Source organism: Lichenostomus cassidix, chromosome 8, assembly GCF_008360975.1.
Source record: "Lichenostomus cassidix isolate B80296 chromosome 8, HeHo_3.0, whole genome shotgun sequence".
Classification (NCBI taxonomy): Eukaryota; Metazoa; Chordata; class Aves; order Passeriformes; family Meliphagidae; genus Lichenostomus; species Lichenostomus cassidix.
Genome location: NC_139489.1, coordinates 21,942,523 through 21,964,647, shown reverse-complemented (window position 1 = coordinate 21,964,647; position 22,125 = coordinate 21,942,523). Strand labels below are relative to the sequence as shown.

The 22,125-nt window shown below is 38.4% G+C and overlaps 1 protein-coding gene across 4 annotated transcripts in view; it reads left to right on the top strand.

Moving 5' to 3' along the window:
* The first annotated feature begins 563 nt into the window (after positions 1-563).
* Positions 564-22,125, top strand: part of LOC146434047 (complement factor H-like) — a 49,865-nt gene continuing 28,303 nt past the window's right edge. The window contains exons 1-16 of one of the 4 annotated variants that reach the window (XM_085068319.1): positions 564-771; positions 4,616-4,801; positions 6,541-6,646; positions 7,552-7,628; positions 9,338-9,532; positions 10,339-10,509; positions 12,137-12,320; positions 13,794-13,990; positions 15,247-15,420; positions 16,248-16,424; positions 17,222-17,398; positions 17,644-17,817; positions 18,950-19,132; positions 19,815-19,997; positions 20,513-20,695; positions 21,932-22,111. In XM_085068319.1, the coding sequence (XP_084924445.1) occupies positions 711-771; positions 4,616-4,801; positions 6,541-6,646; positions 7,552-7,628; positions 9,338-9,532; positions 10,339-10,509; positions 12,137-12,320; positions 13,794-13,990; positions 15,247-15,420; positions 16,248-16,424; positions 17,222-17,398; positions 17,644-17,817; positions 18,950-19,132; positions 19,815-19,997; positions 20,513-20,695; positions 21,932-22,111 (2,608 nt within the window). In that variant the 5' untranslated portion in view covers positions 564-710. The remainder of the gene's footprint in view (positions 772-4,615; positions 4,802-6,540; positions 6,647-7,551; positions 7,629-9,337; positions 9,533-10,338; positions 10,510-12,136; positions 12,321-13,793; positions 13,991-15,246; positions 15,421-16,247; positions 16,425-17,221; positions 17,399-17,643; positions 17,818-18,949; positions 19,133-19,814; positions 19,998-20,512; positions 20,696-21,931; positions 22,112-22,125) is intronic. The other 3 variants (XM_085068318.1, XM_085068320.1, XM_085068321.1) reach the window with 3 other exon arrangements.

Here is a 22,125-nt window from a genome sequence, read left to right as displayed (position 1 = left end):
TCTTTACATTTTTCTTTGGAAAGTTCATTATCTATCTTACAATCCCTTCATTCACATCTTCTCCACCTTTTCAATTCTCATGTGATACTGAAACAAGTGCTTCAACATCACTGGGTTTATTTAATCAAGAATTTGGCCAAATCCATTCCCTTTGCTCTGGGTGGTTGGTTGTCTTAGATAAGAGCCAGTGAGTGACCAGTAAGACACTTTGTATTTTTGCCTGCTTTTGATTTTGATTGTTTGCAACATCCATCTTGAATTTTGTGTAGAGGAGTTCATTTTTACACACACTTAACATGCATTTGTTTTCTAACTAAGCATGCAATACACAAGGAATTGCAAAATGATTTGTTTGTAAAACTTTTAGATATCAAAAGACATAACCTTGTATGAGTATGGAAGGGATAGTTTTTTTTTTTTTTGTGTGATATAAAAACAAGCAGACCACAGGGAAAGGAATGTGTCAACCTAAATTGCCAGGGATTTTGTTTATTTATTCATTTAGCAAGGTTTAGAGAGGGGGTTTGAAAAAAAGAACCACTTGTGTGTTGCAAGAGGTTTAGGGGAAGTGACTGCTGAAATCAGAGTATAAATGTTTTGCAAGGTCAGTCCCTGGACCAGTTCAGTAAAAGAGGAGTAGAAATAACACACAGTAATAAAAAAGTAGGTTACAATACTGGATGTGTTTGTTGGGCTTCTGACTCTCTAGAATGTCGTTCCTGAGCTATGCAGCTCTGCTCTTGTGTTGGATGCATTGTGCTGCACAAAGAGGTAAGTTTTGATATGGGGAAAACCCCAAACTCCAATATCTTAAAGTGTATGTGAAGATGGTAACTAAAGCAATATGTAAGTGCATTGTAGCCTTTTGTCATGAACTTCTGACAACAATAATTGAGATTTCTTCTGGCAGCATTGAGCACTGTTAGTACTCAGTAGCCTGTCATAGGTATTGTTCACCTATTTCTTTGAATAACTATTGCTGGAAGTAATCTGTTGGCCACCTTTTTTAATGGTTTTTTAATGCTATCACTAGAGCCAGAATAGATTTCTTCATTCATTTTGTTTGTTAGTTATTCTAACATTGAAAACTAGTAAGCACTTGGTAGATTAAAATACAAACTATTCTGTAAATGTGCATTTATTTCTGTCTGGAATAATCTGAGAGATGATCTGAGAAAGACAAATCATTACTGTGTTGACTGTAAAGCTCATAAAAGATCTATTGGCTGACTGACCTCTGATGTTTTCTGTTTCTCTGTTCAATATATTTTTCTTGGCTTGTGTTTATATTATTTATTGTATCCCTAATAATGCATTTTGTTTGCTTTCTGTCTGAGTTTCTTTGCATAGAGCATTGTACAGAGGGTGCTGTGTAGTTTTGAGTTAGTGTGTCTTTTCTTGGTGCAGGTTGGTTGTAATTTTACTTGAAAGTTATGAGGAGCTCATAAATCAAAACAATCCAATGCATTTTACTTTAAAACATTGAAAAATCAGGAAATTAAAGGAATGTCCTATCCTAATTAAATATAAATAAATACTGCCTCAAAGCAAGTAATAGTCTAATTTGTTTGTAAAGAAGTGCAGAAAAGTCCTGGAATTTGAAATGAAAGTTTGCCAGAATTTGCACTTTGTTTTCACAGTGCTTTCTTTAGTTCTGGGAGATTGCAAAGGAATGTGAATGTAGCAAAACGTGATTTATCCAGGGCAACTATTACTATGGGTCATGCAGGACTCTTAGTTCAAGCTTAGTATTCAAAGTCTGTGCAAATTGTTCCAATAAGTGGTTTTTGCACAAGGACTGAAAAACATTTGTACCTGGATTTGTAATTGTGCTTGACTTTATAGAAGTTGCTACCAGGAAATTGTTGGCAAAAAACGCAGTTTGAGCTATTTCTGACTGAGGTCAAGTCACATGTAAATACTGAATGAGTAATTCCAGCTCTCCTGGTCTCTCACTAAAGAATGTGAAGGTATCCATTTAGTGCATGATTTTCTAATATAGAAATAGAACCTTTCAATGTGGGTGAGTACATAGGGTGAGTACATGATGGAATTAATATAGTTTTGTGGCATAACCTGCCAGCAGATTTCTTCACCACAAGCCACTAAAAAACTGCATTAAAAAAAAAACAAAACAGTAATTAGCTGTAGTCAGTGTGTTTTTATATATATATATGCATATTATTTATATATATATATATATATATGTATATATACACTCTGACACTTGATGGTAACACACAGTTTGACATCAGGGCAGGAGTGGGGAAGAGCTTACATAAAACCCAACAAGAAGCACATCTTAATAATGATGGAGAGACTAAGATAGTTTATCTTTAATGTTTGGGTTTTTTTTTTTTAATTGTGGACAAGGAGGAATTAAGAGGCCGCATTCTGCACAAAAGACAATAAAATAAAAGTATAATACAACTCAGAGGGAGGACTAGAGTAGAGAAGCTCTCCCTGTATTCAATAACCTATTTTTTAAATTATAGATTTCAGTGTGCTCTTTCAGCTTGCAAACTGAAAGTGCTGATTCAAATGAGGTGTGATTTAAAGTATGCATACTTTACAAAATTAAACCTTTTCTCACCATTACAAAGAAACTTTTTGGGTAAATTAACCATTTCTAACATATTTGAAGGACAGAGCTTGCTAGAGGATGCCTGTTCATTTTGCTTATTCCTTCATTTTGCAAAAATGTTTTTAGAATTTGAGTGTGTCTTAGTCTTGCTAAAAAAATTCCCTACGACTTTTTTATTGTAGCCTACTACCCTCTAGTGCACAGAAACAATAATTTTTATTCAGATGTAATTGTTCATGGGAGAGAGAATACTTATCTAAGTAATTGGAATGGATGGGCACACTCTTCCTTTAGCACATCGGAAATATTTTCAAAGCTTGTCTAATTCTTCTGGCTACCTAAAACAGCCAAACTAAAGTTGCTAGATCTCACAATTACCATTATTTTATTTATATTTTCAAAATACCCAACAGAATACTTAAAATTATACTGTTTTTTCTTGTAACACGTATTTTTTTTCCTGGGTTGTAGGCAGCTTTATAAAATGACTCCTCTAATTTGGTAGGTACTCCCCTGACTGAAATACAAACAGTGAGTTCCCAAGGGCAGATCTTTCTAAGTCTCAAGTAAAATTCACTTTCTACACTTTGGGATTTCTAAGACAAAGTGAGTAGACTACTCATTCCTTCACATCAGCTACTTAATCTGTGGTTTTGATCTCTGCACTGTAGTTCAGTGAGCTATAACTCCACACCCCTCACATGAGAGAAGATCCTAAATATATTTCCCATAGTCCCATTTTCAGGCAGCACCTGGAGAGCCCATAGGAAAGTTTCAGTGAGAATATTGCTGCCTTCTCAAACCTGTGGCCTTACAGCAAAACTAGGGAGAGGACATCTGGGCCAGGTCTCTGCTGAGTGATGAATCTACTCACCAAGGAGTTTCCTTCCCTGGTGGACATTTTTTCTCCCATTTACAGAGATTTCGTTCCTTTTCCAAGGCTTCATTTCTCTGGGCTTGTTTTATTTTTTCTTGACGAATGCTCACCTTTCATGTTCAGATGGAAAACAGAGTTCATTGCATTTAATTTGCTAGCCTGTTCAGACTCTGTTGCTCTGGGTAAAGCTTCAGTCTCCAAAATGAGTACATTTCAGTCACCCAAGTACCAATAATTAGTCACTGGAATTAGGTCAGTTATTTCTTGACAAAATCATTAAGTCTTTCATTAACAGCTTCCCAAAATTTACTACTTTCCCCCTTAGTCTGACTTTTCTCATTCTCAAGCTGTTGAGGAACTTCTTAATAAAACTAATTCAGGTTCATTTGTTGTATTTTATATGGACTTGGCTGTATATTTCATGTGTGCTGAAGAAGAAAGGAGCTTTTGGGTAAGGACAGTATAATATTGAGCTAAAAAGAAATACCAGACAACACCATCCACTCCCCAAACTGAGTCAAAATGCTTGGAAGCAAAAGGTCAGAATTAATACCCAGAATTAATTATATTGTGGAATAAGGAACTTTATAAGTAAGGAACAAGAGGAGATAAGTTTTGGAATATCAAGTGATCTGAGCCTGCAGAGAAAGTTTAGGCAATGTAAAGGTGAGAGCAGGTTTGACAGAACTTAATCAAATGAAAAATGAAATCATGTTAGTAAAGGTAGCTGTGGCTGGAGAAGAAAATAGTTTGAAAGGAAACTCTACAGAGTCCACAGAGTTGTTCTCTGTGGCAATGGAAGGACAGGCCTGGAGCAGCTCCTGCAGATGGAAGGGTGGGAGGTGCCTGTGGTTAGAACCAGGACACTGACCTCATCTCAAGCTTTGCCACTAAAATCTGTTTCATGAATCATCACTGTCTTGTGGGGTTTTGTGGCACTTGGCTATTCCTATGTCCTTCTAAATATCTATTAATAGTCCTCCAAAATTCTGGGTTCTTGGCAGTTTCCTAATTTGTGCTGGTTAAGTTAAAAAAACACATGCTGGTTTGATCACAAATGGCCCCAGGAATTCTTGCTACATTTTCTATTGCAAAATTGTTTTGATGTTTGTTTGTGTGCTTTGGTTACCAATATTTTTATTTAAAATTTTTAGCTTGTGAAGAACCTCCTCCTAGGAGGGTTAAAGAAGTGCCTGCTAAAAGCTGGGACAAACCTCCCTATCCACATGGTACTCGAGCAACATACAATTGTCGGCCTGGATATGTAAAATTTGGACGAATTGAGTTTAAGTGCAGTAATGGAGTGTGGGAGCTGGTGTCCGAAGTGACAGAATGCAGAAGTAAGTATTTATGAAAAATACCTGCAAACATTTGATCTGGCAGATCATATTCCTTGCCAGTGTTGTCAGCGTGAGATTGTATCTTTGCCCGTAAATTACTTGTTTCTGCAATCTTTAAAATATCTAAAAATATGTGTGCATAAGGGAACTTTTAAAGTTCCTTTTCTCTAGATCAAAGGATTTATTTTTTTTCTTTACAGAAGATCTTGGTCTAGGCCAGCCTTATAAACCCAACTTACCCTATTAAGTTCAGGTATTAAGTCCTTAGAAGCTTGCTTTTAAAATGTTACAGTCTAAGCAGGATAAAGCACTAAGACAGTTTCTTCAACTAGTTCTAGGAAAGATATCATTTCCTGCAAGTGGGAAATTATTTTCCCTGCCTTTTATTTTAATCTGTAATTCATAATTAGGATGAGAGCTGCTATTTATTATTTCTAGTAGACTCTGTTAAGAGTTTACAAGTATCTCACTCTCTCATACACAATTCATTGGTGAAGAAATTGAAGTTTGTTATTGTTAGTCAGCAGATACTTCTTTTCTATAGTAAATGAGTTTTAAACACAGGAATTTTAGAAATTAGGGTTTATTCTTGTTATTCTTATCTAACATACAAATTTTTTAGAGTATAAATATTTGGTTTGATATAATATAAACGTAAGTCCTGGGTGTCATTCAAACAGAGATTGATGCACACCATGAGTAAGAATGAATAAGTTCCTAATAGCCTTTCTTACATTTTTTATTTAGTCTCCATCTCAGTTTTTAGATCTCTTTGTGTAACTAGTCAGCACAGACCTATAAAAGATTTGATGTAGTTTGTAGCATGTTTTAGCAAATGCTGCCACCCAGTGAGCACAAGGAGCACATGGAGAGAGAAGGGATGCTCTGCCGCTGAGGGAACACGTTCCCTTGGCAGGAGATGTCTCACTATACAGAAACATTGATCATGAGTTTCCATTTTCTCTGAATCCCACTGGAGAGGGTTTAGGGCCTACTCAAATATATCATTGTGGGTATAAATAAAGAATGTTGATATGCCTCAAGAATTAAATTGGCTTGCTTGACAAGGACCAGGAAAAATTTCTGCTGAGGAGGGGTAATGAGTTTCAGCTGTGCTGTGGTTTTTGCAGTCCATATTATAAGATCAGAAGGGGATGAATGAGAGGGAGGGTGTGTTCGTCTTTGCCACTCTTCTGGGAATCCAAGACAAAGAGTGAGGGCCAAGCCATAAATCCTATGAGAAGCTTTGAGCAGCAAGCACTATGGACAAAAAAAACCTCCTGTGGCTTTACATCACCCCACTTCAGTCAGTACAATCCCCATCAGATTGAGGAGATTTCCTTTCTAATCATCGATGGATTCTCTGGTGGAGGCTTTAGGTCAGTCTGTGTGAAAAGTTGCCATAAATTTGTCATAAAACTAAAGATACACTCGTCCTATTAAAAGGAATAAAACTTGCTAATTTATTATTTTGGGTTTTTTGTTGGTAGTCTGGTCTTGTTTTGTTTTTTAAATAAGCATACTCCAGTATCTTATCATTGAAAATACTGAAAATAGTGATAAAAAGGGGGGTTAATCAAACTGATGCTGACCATTTCTGAATTTTGGAAAGGTCCCAGAGGCCTGTACTTGTTCCTCATCACTGGAAAAATGCTGTCTTTCCCATTTCCTCCTTCCTATGTGTGGTGTAAGTAAGGCTTTTTCCTTTTTTTTTTTTTTTTTTTTTTTTCCCAAACCAGATAAGCCCTGTGGACATCCTGGAGATATTGAGTTTGGTTTCTTTGAACTTACCAGTGGAAGTGAATTTGTGTTTGGTGCCAGAGTTGAGTACAGATGTAATGATGGGTAATACTCATTTAATTCAATGTGTGGGAATTAACATAAAGTGTTACTTATACTGTCAGTTATGGATTTATTCTCTGTAATGTAGTTGTGTCTTACTAAATTTAATGCTTGCTTATGTGTTGTAAAAATGTTTGAAGGAGGACATTTCTGGCAGACTTACTAATGTATCATCACTGCTTGAAAGAAATTCTCTCTTCTCTATTCATCTTCTCCAGTGAAAACTGCAGCAAGTCAAATACATGGTATTGTGCCTGTGACTGGATATTTTCCTCTTGAAAAGCAAATCAGCTTTGGTACAGTGGTTCAGCCATGCTTTTCCACTTTTTACATTACTGGAATCTAGTCTGAATTCCACTAAGAGAGTTCCAAAATCAATATTCTCCTTAATTCCTTCAGTTCCTCACTGTCATTTCAGAGTGGCTGTTATTCCTCTGAGTGCATTTCAGACCAAGCAGAAGCCATGGCATTGTGGCCATGTTCCCCTCAAGCTCAAGATAACCTCATCAACACCTGGCACATGTGGTTTGGATTAATTCCTACCTGGATGTCACATGGCTTTCAGTTAGCCCAGGGCACAGGCTACACGAGTTTTACTCTGCTTGCTACTGTGTAAATTACCCCTAAGTTATTTGTTATGTAGCCAAAGCTTCCTATGCCAGTAATGAAGAATACTTCTTATTCCTTCCTGTGTTCTGATTTTGTTTTATATTTTCCCATATGCAATTAGAAGAAAGCAAAGAGGGAAGATGCAGGTCAAAAAAAACACTTCGTTTTGTCACGTTTTGATTATTATTTTATGCTAGAACACCTGAAACCTTCTTCCTTTGCTTCAAAAACAGCAGCACTGTTGTTTGCGTCACATAATGAAACTGGTTTTTAGCATTTTTTACTTTTTATTTGGTAAGATACCAGATGCTCAGCCAAAGAAATTACCGTGAGTGTCAGGCAAATGGATGGAGCAATGACATCCCTCACTGTGAAGGTAAATGGAGTTTGACATTTAATTCTCTATTAAACTGTCTTTTTATCTGTCTGATACTATCTAGAATAGTCTGTGATTGCTTTATTAGTATTAATTCACATATGTTTAAATTCAAGTTAGGCAGCAGTGAAGCTCTTACAGTGACTGCTCAGCCATTTTAGTCTGACAAGCTTTTGTTGAAAACCCTCCATGAGGTGGAGTCCTGTCACCCAGACTGGCTTAAAGATCTGCCTCACCTAAAAGCCCTGACAGAGTCACTGCCTGCAAAATATGGTTGCAAAAGACATTTAGGATGATGTTTGTGTTTCTAGCTATTTTCCTCCTCCACCCTTGTGAATATCCTAACCATTAAGGTTTTGTTAAGGTCTCCCTATTAACATACTGTGGAAGACATTCAGTAAGCAAGAGTGAGATCAAGGGGCACACAGACATCAAGGCTTAATAGTCTGGAGGGCTCAGATGATGCTTCCCTGATTTTAGAAACCTTTTCACCAGTTTCAAACCTGTACATGATCATGAAAATAAGGTTCTTTTCTTCCCAGAGATAGTCTTTAACTGGTCTCTTTTAACATATATGGGCAGCAGGGACATTTTCCTTTGGATTAAGCATCTGATGTCAGGAAAGGATCTCTAATAATCACAAATTAAAGTAGATATCTTTCTCTTCTCTAGAGTTACTTGTCTGTATTTTGACATTTTCTTGTATTTAGATACTTCATGTTTAGTTTGCTGGATTTTGAGTGCACTCACTCTTAGGTATTGAGGTCTGTCTGCACCATGTGGAGCAAGGGTTTCCAACATTTTTTGTCATGTATTGCTTCAGTTTCAATGTCTTCATAAAATATTTCTCTCATGGTTGAGTTTTCACTGCAATATGATTGCCTATGAAAGAAAGTATTTGCATAATGTCCTGAATGTGAGGAACCCAGGAGACAGAATATGAGCTCATAGAAAAGGCAGATGACTGATAAAATGGCAAATGTTGTCAGAGAGAAGTACCTTCGGTAGGCAAAACAGAAGCCACTCTTGTACCTGCTCAGTGATATTCATGTGAACATTTAAGAATGAGATTTGGTAGTCATTTACCCCCTTAGTAAGAAATAGCTGATGACTTATGTTAATTCTTTCTTTTTCTGCAGGTACAAACCTGGGAGTTACAAGAGGTCTAAATTAATGTCTGACACTGTGTGTGTTTACTTTAGTAATACAATTGCTCTGATATCCTTAACTACAATTTTGGTTAATAACTGAACTGTTTTAGGCAGCCTGTAATGCAGCACTTTTCCAGATGTCTGTCTATAGCAAACTCAGTTTGGCACAACTCTAAACAAAGACAATTTGGCAAATTTTAGTGGTGTCAGTGAAGGCTCAGCTAACCATGCATAGAATGCAGAATCCTAAGATAATTTAGATTGGGTGAGGTCATCTGGTTCAGTGGGTGCTCTCTCTTTAGCCTTCAAGGCAGAGTATGGTGAGAGCTGGTCTAAAAGCTTCCTCCTCTGTCACTCTGTCTTTTTGTTTGGGGCTCTGTATTGCATTTGCTGCAAATTCTATCTGAATGCATAGCTAAAGTGTATATTTTTTAATGTGTAAGGAAATTAAAGTGATTTTTCTGTATTTTTACTTTTTTATGTGTCAGTTTATTTTACACAGTAGACCTCAAAATGACTTTTTTTTTTCCTTTCCCTTTCCTTATTCTATTTTTCCAGTGATAAAGTGTTTACCTGTACAAGAACCTGAAAATGGAAGGATAATTATGACTGGTGCATTTGAGCTAGGCCAAGAATATTCCTTTGGCCAGGTTGTAAATTTTGAATGTAATGAAAAATACAAGCTTGTTGGAGCTAAAGAAATCGTTTGCTCTTTGAATGGAAAATGGAGTAACTCTGTGCCGCAGTGCATAGGTAAAAAGAACACTATTTATATGTGTCATTAGGAAGCTTTATTCTCACAGACTCCTAAATACCATATGGGAAGCTACGAAGTTTTCACTTTATTTCACAGCAATTAAGCATAGCTTGTCTGTAAACAATTTCCACTGTACATATGAAGCAATAGGATAAGAAAAAGAAATGTAGTAATATTGGATACTAATATTATTATATTAGTATAATATATATAATAATATAATTGGATATAATATTATTACTAATATTATGAAATAGACCATCTGTTTGTTCCACATTTTTCCTACAAGCTGTATGTTTTTCCAGGCTGCAGTCACATTCTTTGATATGTCTGCATAAGAGTCAACCACTTCAGTGTTGATTTAACCAAAGTAATTATAAACAACTTTGAATCTATGTGAACTAAATTTACAAAACAAGTATTAAATTTTCTGAAAAAGAGAAATTCCTAAATTTCAGCTAGCTTAGTGTCTGATTTTGGAATGTCTTCTACCTTATATATGGATTCTGAAATCCATTAAAGTCCAAAGCAAAGTCCTGAAATCTGTCTCATGAACCAGTTTGCAATTGAATCTGTACTAGACCATATTTTCTACCTGGAACCCAGAATAAAGTAAGTTCTCAAATAAGTTCCAAACAATTTCCAAATGCAAAAGTTTTTGTGAATTCAAATTAATTCAAATTAAAAAAAAACCAAAGAAACAAACAAAAAACCCAAACAAAAAATCACTAAATTTTATTATCATAGAAAATTTGAGCTTAGCAAATAAAAATACCTATATTTTTGTCTGTTTCAATTTCAGAAATTATCTGTGGCATGCCAAATATTACAAATGGCTATGTACGTTCCCCAAGGCCGTCTTACAAGGAAAATGAACTACTGCAGTTTTCCTGTAAAAAAGGATACAAACATGGTAGCAGATCAGATGCACTGTGCACTGAATCAGGATGGAATCCACGTCCCACTTGCACAGGTCAGTCTTGCCTAAAGTGGGTTTGCACATTCATTTGTTGGGTTTGGAATTATTTTTAGAGATTATTAAATTCATTCATAACAAAATAAATTCATCCACATCCAGCCAAAATCCATGAAGACTAGAAGGATTAAGCACTAAAGGGACCAAACAACTGCATAAGGGTTTTCCATGAAGAGGAGTAGCAAAACCAGAATCTTGTTTTTCCATGAAGAGCAGTAGCGAAACCAGAATCTTGTTGTGAACCTCTACAAATATATATGTATATTTATATTATGTATATGTATATGTATATTATATATGTATATCTACAAATATATATATATATGTAATATATTTACAATGCTAAAGCTCCCCATTGTTTTTTAAGTCTCAAATGCCTTCTGAGCCATTTATATGACAAATCCATACCTCCTGAGGCTAGTCCTGTTTGACATGAGCCCTCTGGGTTATGGATTTTACTTTAATTCATTCAATTGCAGCACTTAAAGGCTATATTTCAATCTCCAAATCCCACAAACAGAAATAGACATGTCAAAACCTGACCCAAAGAATTTGATGAAAGTTTGGGGAATTTATTAGTGCCTTGAATTTTCTTCAAGAAATTGCCAAACTCCTGAAACTGGAAAGAAATGTTGGCAACAGGGCAACGTTGTACGATGTTATGCACCACCCACCTTCCTGGGACCTCTTACAGAAAGACTCCTTTAGAAATAAAGACTTGTTGTCAATCTTGGGGCACACTCAGTTTTTGACCTTTCTGATTCAAGATTCGTATGTTACTAATTAATATGCATTGGCTACAGTTTAGCAACATACTGCTTTTGAGGAGTGCCAAACAGAACATTCTTCTAGACACTGAAATGCTGGGCTCTGGTACTTGGGACATCTTCTGGATCCTGCTGGACTTATCCCTGAACCTAGAGGATTCAGCAGTGCATGCTGAAAACTGATCCACCCACCCTCACTCCACAGCAGGACCAACCTGTAGTTACTTTACAGTCATCCCCTCCCAGCCCTCAGTGTGTTGGGGATGTTTTCTGCGTTGGAAGAAGACACAAAAAACCCAAAAGTCAGGCTCTGGTTTATAAATAAGTTTGCTGACTTCTCTGAGCATAAAGACATCTTGAGTTTTATAGAATAAGATTCTTGACCTTTTTCAGTTGTTGGAATACTTCCAGTGTCAGTGCAGGGCATTAATCTCAATCACACAGCCTCTGAATGATCAGTCCCTAGTTAAGTATAATTATTTCGTCATTTGGGTCCTGCCTGTGCAACTGCCCTCCTTTGGGACAGTGTTCATAAATGAGCACAGCATAACCCAGCTGCAGAATGATCTACTGGAAAAAATTAGTCCGGTTCAGTTTGATGGTTTCCAGTTCTTCCTCCAACCATTCTCTTTGCTATTAAGTTGTAATCTTCTAATTAACATAACATCAGTAACAGCTGTCACTCTTCTCTCTCAGAACCATACATTTCTAAGAGTTGAGGAAGAAATGAAACCTTTTCTTTGCTCCAAGAAACATATTTTTAAACATTTTATGCAGTTATGACCAATACATTGTGAAAACAAGAACTTATGCAATAAATTCAAACATATGCTTCATTTTCTTCTGTTTCTATTTAGAAATTGAATGCGCTCCTCCAGTAATTTCTTCTGGGAACTTTAGACCTCACAAAGAGAAGTATGTAGGAGGTGATAGAATCAAAGTAGAGTGTGATGCTGGATATCATTTTAAAGTGCCAACTGGCGGAACCACAGCTGAATGCACCGGGGATGGCTGGGTGCCTGAGCCAGCTTGTGTCCGTAAGTAGCTCTTATGAATGAAGTTACAACCTAGAATTGTTAGAAGTATCTCAGAGGAAAACAGGTCAGGAGCAAAACTTGAGGAGCATTAGATACGACAGTTGCTTATTATTTTTTTCTTTTGTTCTCTAAAGCTTCATTTGATGGTTTAGAAACCTCACCTATAAAATAATGGTATAATCCAAATTTACATTGTGTTTATTAACACAGGTATTATCTGTTACTGTATTTGCAAATCTGTAAAATGTGCTCAGCTCACCATCAGGAAGGTTTGTGCTCCACCCAAGGAATATCATCCCAGTCAGGATTAGAGGACATAGGGAATTTAAAGTAGCCAAACCATAGGTAATGAGTGGAAGAGATCTTTCCTTGTAGTATCACAGCTCTAGATTTTTACTTGGCATTGTAATTTGGCATTATGGACAGTGACAAGATTTTATCTATCAGTTATAGAACTATATAACCTGTCAGATAACAAAGATGTTCTTTATGGTTGATGAGTTCTTTTTTGGCTTAATCTTCCCCTAACTGCAGCAATAGTTTTGCCCAGTAGGCACAGTATTAAAAAAATATAAATAGTTTCATAATTTAATTCTTGTTAATCTTTGGTCACTGAAAATAAAACTCGGAATGTGAGAGAAGCCCTGATGAAGTCAGTCTTGTAAATGAACGTTTGAATTAATTGAGCTGTTTCTTAAACATGCTCTTTTATTATCTGAGGTAATTTTTTTCTCTGTATTTAGTGTGGGTTCTAAAATTCAGATATCATTCTGAGCCCACTTCCTCATTATGGAATAGTCTGTCCAGTGGGTGATCTGCCCTGCCCTGCCATGTAGGCTCTGGGTCAGAGCATTTTGGGAGGAACCTGGGTAAACTTGAATGAAAGCTTCTGAGAATCAACTCCTTGTATCCTGGACTGGTCCGTGAAAAGGGTCAGTTCTTTTGAGGAACCAAGAGAACAAAATTTAAATGCTGCATCTTTAAAAGAAAAACAAGAAGAGGCAGCAAGAGCTTTTGGTGCAGGATCCCAAAAATTACAAATGGAAGTGGTAGCAGGAGTCATCTCAATTTTCGCACAGTTTACTTTCTATATCTGAGCCAGATGACTAGGCTTCCATTAGGGTCAGAATAGTAAATTTAGTCAAGATCCTCTACAAAGGCAGTGTCGTCTCACTGTGGATTGAATACTAACATTTGGTCTCATGGATCACCCTCAGGAGTCTGCTGAGAATGCTGGCTGGATTGCTGTTGGTTACAATGGAACTGAGGGAAGTAACACAGCTATAGGCACTGACAAAGAGCCAGGAGCAGAGTGTGATTGTTCTGCACTCCTTAGCATCTGCCAGGGTGTGCAGTGCTGGTTCTGTCCATTTCTGAAAACACTCAGATGATGAAGTTGACTCTGAATTCTTTGTGTTCTGAGCTTTTTATCATGCATTTGTTGATGTTGTTGCTTTTACATTCCATTTCAAGGGAGACCATGTGACTACCCAGATATAGAAAATGGCAAGGTAACTGATTACTATGAGAACTATAGAGACTATTACTTTGGAAGAAGATTTGGACAGACTGTGGATTACAGGTGCTCCAAGGGCTTTACAACCCCCAATGGACATGACCAGGCTCAAATTACCTGCACTGAAAGGGGTTGGTCTCCAGAGCCAAAATGCCTGAGTAAGTACATTTTCACTATATGCTTGATACTGTTACAATTATCCAAGGTCTGTGCAGCAGAAATTGTTCTGACAGAACGCAAGACAAATCAGTTTCTTGAAGTTACACTGCTTTAGTTGACCCCTGGAACAGCACCCAGACTGTCTTCCCATCTGCAGAGCTCCAAGTGTCAGCTGGGGACACTGAAATGGGTCAGGCTGAAATTATGCTTTTGGATTTTGAAGATTCTTTACTCCTGAAGCTGTTCCTGAGAGTAAGAAATACATAGGAAACCTTCTCTTCTCTGGCCTGTGGGTAACATGCAAGCATGTATTTCCATCTGCACACACAGACAGAGTTTCTACTCTATGTAAATGTATTCTCCCTTCTGTGGCTTGGGCACTTTGGCACTCTGTCTTGGTCCTCTCTGAGAACCATGGCCTGGTCCCTTTGGAGAACATTTAGAGCTGAGAAGGTGTCACACTCTTGCAATAAGCTGAAACTGATCATGGCATCAGCAAGAGAACCAGATACACTGACTCAGATTTAAAACCCATTAGACTTCAAGCAGCGAGCTGAGGCCTCCTCTCCCACATCTTCAGTCACAGCAAAGTCCCTTCCTCCTGGTAGGGCACAAACATGGATTACAAAAGGTTGCCCTTTCCTCTTTTCCCCTCAGTGGAGCAGTGCTCAGTGCAAGAAATGGCTGGAGCCTTGCCTGGAGGAAAGGACCAGTCACTCAACTATCACAGTATAACATTCCTTCAGCCATCTGCCTTGTGTCTGAGCTCTTGGGGCCAGGAGGCCTTAGAGCCAGTGTGCTAAGCTCTTGCTAAAATCTCTAGAGCTGGTTTGAGGGGCTGATACACTTCCACAGAGATGATAAAATCTCCTGGAGGCAAATGCCAAAATTCACTCTGGGCAGACATCAGCATTTTAGAGACATACCAGACCAAAGCAGAGCAGGTGCACATGATGTGAGAGGCACTGAAGTGAGCCAGGCTTATTGATGAACTCTAGGTAAGAGATTTTTGGTCACTAGGCTGCCTCTCATCTCTTTATGTAGTGACCTCCACTTCTGTCACTGTGGTCATTAATCCCAAGGCACCGAAACAAAACATGCTTTCATTCAGATTGGCACACGAGTGCCTTTTTGCAATACAAGGCTACAGAAAGGTGCTTGGAGGCCTGTCTTTTAGTTACTGTCTTCCTAAGAATTAATTTAATCCTCGCTGTAGAAATTTCTGTGGTTAAATATACTTACCTTCCTTCTTTAGAAAAATGTTCCATGAGAGGGCTGGAAAATGTGTATTTCCCACACCACAGCACAGATTTTTACAAGGAAGGTGAAAGAGTCAGATATCGCTGCAGCAATGGGTACCAAGCTGAGCATGAAGAAGTCACCTGCACCAGGAATGGCTGGGCACCCCTGCCGAGATGTATCCGTGAAAGTGAGTGTGATTGTATGTTGGTGAGGTTTCTACCTAAAACTCCTTGTTGTGGTGGTAATTTCTGAAAATGAAGACTCTCCTTCACAGAATGATTTAGGAGTAAAGAATTTAACACACTACAGAACTTTTCTTTCACAATATAAGACTGAAACATCGAATCAAGACTTCCATCTATTTAAACAACATTATAAGCATTAGGTATTAACAATGTATTAAATTTAAAATGTATTCAATTGCCAATGTATTAAAAAGTAAATTTTAATGTTTATTTAAATATTAAATGGCTTAACTAATGTATTCCAAGTGACTGAAATCAGTTATGATATTGGGTCTGTCTGCACAAGAGCTTTACTGTGCAAGAAGGGGCTTTTGGTGGAGATTTGCTTCAGTCCTGCAGCTTGTGCTCTGGGAATGGCTTTTCTTTGGCAGGGCTGAGGTGACACCTGCACGCTGTGGTGGTGTGTCCTGCCTTGCAGCACAGGCAGAAGGTGCCCTCTCTGCACGTGCAGGGCTGTGCATGCCCAGCAGGAATGTCATTTCCAGTGGAGCCCAGATGTGCACATACAGTGTTGGAAGCTGCAGGATTGCTGCAAATCAAAGCCCTCCCCATCCCTGTTTGTGCTGCACCAGTTGCTAACTGTGAACTCTGATCTTTTGCTTTGCATTTGTGCCCCAGGAGGAGAGTTCAGTGCACAAGCAGAACTTCACGTGCTCTTACAAATTTTATAGATCTGACTGCTGTTCCTGTTGTTGCCCTTCTGCTGTGATTCACATGCATTTAGTTTAGCAGTGTTTGACTTGGAAGAAATCTTGTGTCTCTCTTTCAGAAACATGCCAGACTATGTCTTTTGAGAATGGCTATTTCAACAGGGGTAGACAAACATTCCGTCCAAAAGAGAGGATGTTTTATAAATGTCACGCTGGCTTTGTGACTCCAGAAGGACAAGAAACAGGACACACAGAGTGCCGAGAGAGTGGCTGGACTCCACCTCCCAAGTGCATCAGTGAGTAGCTAAAGCTTTCAGAGCTCCCTTTTCACTGTCACCAGTGCACACATGGTGTCCTGTAGACTCAGAGTTTTGTCACTCCATTTGCAGTTGTTTCTTACTGGGCAGAGGGAGACTCAAAGAGAGGACTGATCCTCGAGACAATAACCTTTCTCAGGCTTCACGAAATAGAAAACATAAAGGATCTCTTTAGCACTGAGTAAATGGGAACCACTGACCTCTTCAGTGGTTCTTATTTGATACAAGGTACATTTGCCCAAATTTACTCCCAATTTTGGAGCAACATCTGTGAACCAAGGCATTCTGCCAAGAACTTTATTAAACTGGAAACAGGATTCATTATTTCAAAGTTCATTCCTCTCCTGAATGCAGGTGTAAGAGACTTACTCTTCTATTGTTATGCTTGTCATAATATCGACCAACTTCAGCTGCTGTTTCCTCTTGTCCTTCTATTTCAGACTGCCTCTACCTAGGATTTTGTGGCTTCTTTTCTGACCCCCTCTCATCTGACCATGGGAACAGCAGTGCAAACTGTTTGCTGTGACACTGAAATAATAAATAATATGTAGCAGAAGGAAACAATTGAATCTAAGGAAGAAATATTTACGCTAAATATTACTTCTAGACACATGTCTGGAGATTAATGCAATAGATTATAAATGAATATACATATTCTACAGTTATATTCTGGCAGTGCAGAATTACTGATGTTTCAAATATAGCTACAGGGATGATGCTCCCAAAGGGCAATGTTTCTGGATAACAAAATGCACTAACTTTGTTTTATTCCACAGAAACATGTAAAGCACCAGATCATGTTTCGATTTCACACACAAATAAAACTTTGTTCATGCCTGAAGATACAATTGAGTATTCGTGTTTGGATGGATATAAAACTACAAATCATATGCCAACTGATACTACAGTGTGTGGCATAAATGGAGAATGGAATCCAGAGCCCCAGTGTCTTGGTGAATATTTTTGTGTTTGCTGATCACTGTATTGCTCTCTATACACTTTGTTAAGCTTTTTCTTTAAGACTTCCTTTGATTTCGTTCTAACCAGTAGCATTTCATGTACTTGCTGTAGGTTAGTAAGACTGTATGTTAAATGATATAGGTTTAATATATAACTATAACTATATATTCTATACATCCTGTGTATCCTATATACATAGGTTAATAACACTATATGTTAAATTGTTTTTTCTCTGTAGAAATATCATGTGTACTGCCAATATTGCGCAATGTAGGTTTCTCTCCCAGGAAGGATAAATACCACAGTGGAGACGTTGTGAAATTTACCTGTGCAAAGAAATACAGAAGAGTGGGAGCTGCCTCTGTTCAGTGCTACCACTTTGGATGGTTTCCATCACCACCAGTGTGTAAAGGTAATTCTCCTGCAGTACCTGAAAGTGAGCTGCTAAATGGCTTATACAAAATATTCATCAGGGTTCTGACTTAAATGTTTGAAACAATTTTTGTTGTTCAAAAATGCATAAATACTGTGCAGCATGGCAGTGATGAATTTGAGTAGTGTCCTCTCTTTCTACATCTGAAACGTCCTAAGCTTTGCCACTGCCTAATATTGATACCCATCAGATATTGCATCCTGTGTTCTTGTTTTCTGATCACATGGAATTGAAGGAAAAGAAATTGTTTGGAGATGACACAGAGCTGGACCCAAACAAAAGTGAAGGATTTTCCAGTGAGATTCTTAGTTTCATACTGTAGGATGAACAGGGTCCTGCAGGAGGCAAAATATATGCCCCTGTACTTAACATGCTTTTTAACACAGAGCACAACTTACTGGCATCTGAGAAGAGTTTCTGTGCTGGTGCTGAGTCCTCTGATGAGGTGCACAGGCTTTCAGGAAGCTTGAGAGGATGAAGGGAGCTCCTTTTCTTATTATTCCATTAGCTTTCTTGGTGGCTTTCACTCTGTCAGCCCTCTTTTTGCTGACTCTCTTCTGCATTTAAAAGCAAGTCTATTTCATATATTTAGCTTTTTAGCTCAGGAACATTTTAAGTTCCCTTAACAGAAGTTCCATTCACTGCATCAAAAGCCAATTCATTTAACATACAGTGTATACATATATATGTATACAGTGTGTGTGTATATATATATGTAAGTATATAGAACTTGCTGGATTATATTTAGGACATGCATTATTCCTTGCTGAATTGTCAATTTTATTTTTTTTTAAGAAACAGAAGTTGCAATTCTTGTAACCCTTTTGTGCACTTAAAACCCAGCTGGTTTTATCAACCACTTTTTCTCAGAGCAGGCACTGACAGTGCATGGAAGTAAGAGACACGAGTGAACCAGGGTCACACGTATCTGGTTGGGATCTCCAGCCCAGCATGAATGCAGATATGCAAAGGCATAAATCAATGACCAGTTTAACCTGTTCCACTGACTTTTCTTCACTTTAAATAAGACGTTCCATTTTATGTTGTACTTAACATATAACTGTGGTGAAAGTACTTCTTTCAGAGCACAGATTTGATCTCTTGATTTCAGTGAGTGTCAGAGGCTGTGAATCTCCCCCTGAAATTACCAATGGAAGCATTGTGGATGGCTCTGCAGCACACTACCAGCATGGGGACAGAAAGCAGTATGAATGTAACGGCGAATTGAAGTTGGTTGGATCAAAGGAAATAGAATGTGTTGATGGACAGTGGTCACCTCCTCCCTCTTGCATTGGTAATCTATATAGCTCTTATTTCTGAGAAGTCTGTAATTCTCTGCAGGCTGTAACATATTAGACATTTTCCCAATAGAAATTACATATTTGCAGATGTAATGCTGCATTCAAAGTAATAAAATAATAAAATGGAAGTGTGAATAAAAACGTATGACAAGCCATTCCCTTGTGCTTGTGGCACTACCACTGCCCCAGTGACAGCCCAAAGCAGGAACTGCAGTTCTCACAGAGAGGTGGCAGCTCTGCAGTCCTCTAAGAGACCTTACAATGGGGTTCAGTTCTTGTAATAATTCTAACTAAAAGAGCACAGTATAAATGTGTAAGTGTATAATCAATAATAACTTTGACTGATCAGAGTCAGGGATTCAGGTGACTTGGATTAATTGAAGGTTCCCTTATACTCTTCATGGTTTATGTGCCAACAGTTTGGGAAAGTACTGTCAGCTGAAACTACTTGTGGCTCATGCCAGTGCTGCAAAAGGAAGGGAAAAGTCAGGAGTGCAATTTAGCAAACTGACTACAAGATATACACACTCCAGCTGTGGTGAAGTTTAGTTGCTGCAAATAGTGGGTGTAGGTTTGGATCAACAAATGCAAAGACAGTTATTTTTGTTTAAGATTTTTTAGCTACTGATATGGGGTTCCAGTATTATTGTGGAATACTTCTGCTCTTTTCAACAGAAGACAAAATGCCCTGTGGATCACCTTCCTCTATCCCAAATGTTGTTCTACATCAGGCAGACCAGACCCAGTATTCACATGGGGATGAAGTAATTTGTGGATGTAAAGAAGGCTCTGACAATACTGAGGAAATGAAAATAAAGTGTCTTAATGGAGAATGGAAGCCTTTGCCTATTTGTGCTGGTAATGTGTTTCCATAATATTTCAGATGTGAGTGTAACATAGATGTATACAAAATTTCAAGGACTTCAGCCATCAGTGTGTAGCCAGACATACTTTAGTTTCATGCATCAAAACAAAGTGGGTTTTATTTACTCCTCTTTTAAATGGGAGCATGTCCTTCATCCTGGAAAGACCCTGCACCCACAACTTTTTAAAAGAAAGGAAATAGACACTTGCATAGTGGTTAAAATCAACTATTGAAAGGAACTAAAACTAATACGAATAGCCACAGTGTGTTAGGCTTATCCCATCCAAACCAGTTTTAAGGGGATTAGTCCATTGCACAGAGTCACAGAATGGGTAAGGTGGGAAGGGACCCCAGTGGGTCATCTGGTCCAACCTCCCTGCTCAAGCACCCAGCCAGTAAAGTTCTCTCCTGATATTCACATGGAACTTCCTGTGTAACTGACAACATCTCCATCAGCGCATATTATCAGAACTAAATCTACATTTTTAGCTGGTTTTATCTTTTTCAGATGCATCTCCTCAGTGTGCAATTCCAGAGGATGTTGAACTGGTGCGCTCTGACCAATATCCCGTGACAAGAAGGAGGGCTGGGTTCCATAAGGTTATCCATTATAGATGCACATCAGCTGATGAAAATATTAAACAGGCAACTTGTGTGTCTGGAACATGGACACCAGAGATTGCATGTGCAGGTGTGTTTTCAAATTTGCACCATTTCTTTGGATGCAGACATGATAAATGCTCATTATTAAGGGTTCTTAGCACTGCTGTATCACTAGGCTGACATAGAAATGTTTACTCAATTATGTGCTAAAGTGCAGTTGTGACCAGATTTATTCAGAGATGCACTGCATCAGGTTTAGAGATGCACAACTTCAGTGAGGCAGACTTAATGCTCTCTGCTCTGACAGCTGGAATGGTTGTCACTGTCACTTTTGATGTGAGAAAAGATGCAATGATAAATTTGAGCTTGGTTCTTCAAAAGGGCTTTCCCCTGATGCAAGTCAGAGAGCACATAACTCAGGCTCCAGTCAAGGTTCCTTTATTTCCTGGAAACCTATAAAATTTTTCTATTCTTTTCTTTTTTCCTCCATTTTTCCAATTACTTGCTAGTGAAATTATGAGAAAGAAGCTGAGCTGGCCAGTGCAAAAGCACAAACCCAGAGGAGGTTGCCCATATACGACAGACACCAGAGGTCAAGGCCTGTAGGGCTGCCTTTATGCATGGCAGAGAAGGATATTGTCTGTAGAAAACATGTTTGTAAAACAACCATTGCCTCATTCCTAGCTTTGATTATACCAGATTTATGGGAAAAGATGCATGGAAGTGGGAGAAAAATGGCAATCACTGTCCCTGCCTTCTCAGTTTTCTGGAACCACTACAAGCAAGGAACCAAGGAGACTCTGGAAGTCTCCTCAGATCTCTGTCCTGGATCCACCTCATTGTCTCTCTTTTTCTTTCCTTTCGCAGAAGGAGCCCTTCATTCCTGGGGTGGCAAAATTGAAGCCTATTTCTTTTTTTTCTTTTTGGGGTTCTCATTTAGCTCTCTCAGCTAAGTCTGAAGGAAAAACAAAACAAGAACTCCAGAAGTTGGCTCACTTGTCCTAACACAGTTCATTGTAGAGAGAGGAACAGGGAAAGCACATGAGTGTGCAGCTTTGGGAAAGGGAAAGGAGGGACTGCAAGAAGCTCCAGCTTAGCTTGGTGACTGTCTTTTCTGTGACTCTGAAAGCATAGGAGCATCTGAAGGCAGCCCTGGTGTTTCTGAAGCAGAACAAAAGGATCACTTTATTGACAGCTTGAGATAGCTACTGGAGAGTTACCTAGAGCCAGTGTTGTCTGGGTTGGTTGTGTTGTAATCTGTGAACTGCTGCACTTGATTGTATGTTCTATTCTAACACAAACATGTTGTAATATTTTACCTTAGCTAAAGAGGGTGTGTGCCCACCTCCACCTCAGGTGTCTGGTGCTCAGCAGACAACAGTAGGAAGAAACTACAGGAGTGGGAGTAAAGCAGCTTTTTCATGTCCCAGCGGCTTTCAGCTCATCGGTACAAGTGAAATAACCTGTACAGAAGGGAAATGGCCATCACCACCTCACTGTGTGGGTCAGTACTGGCAC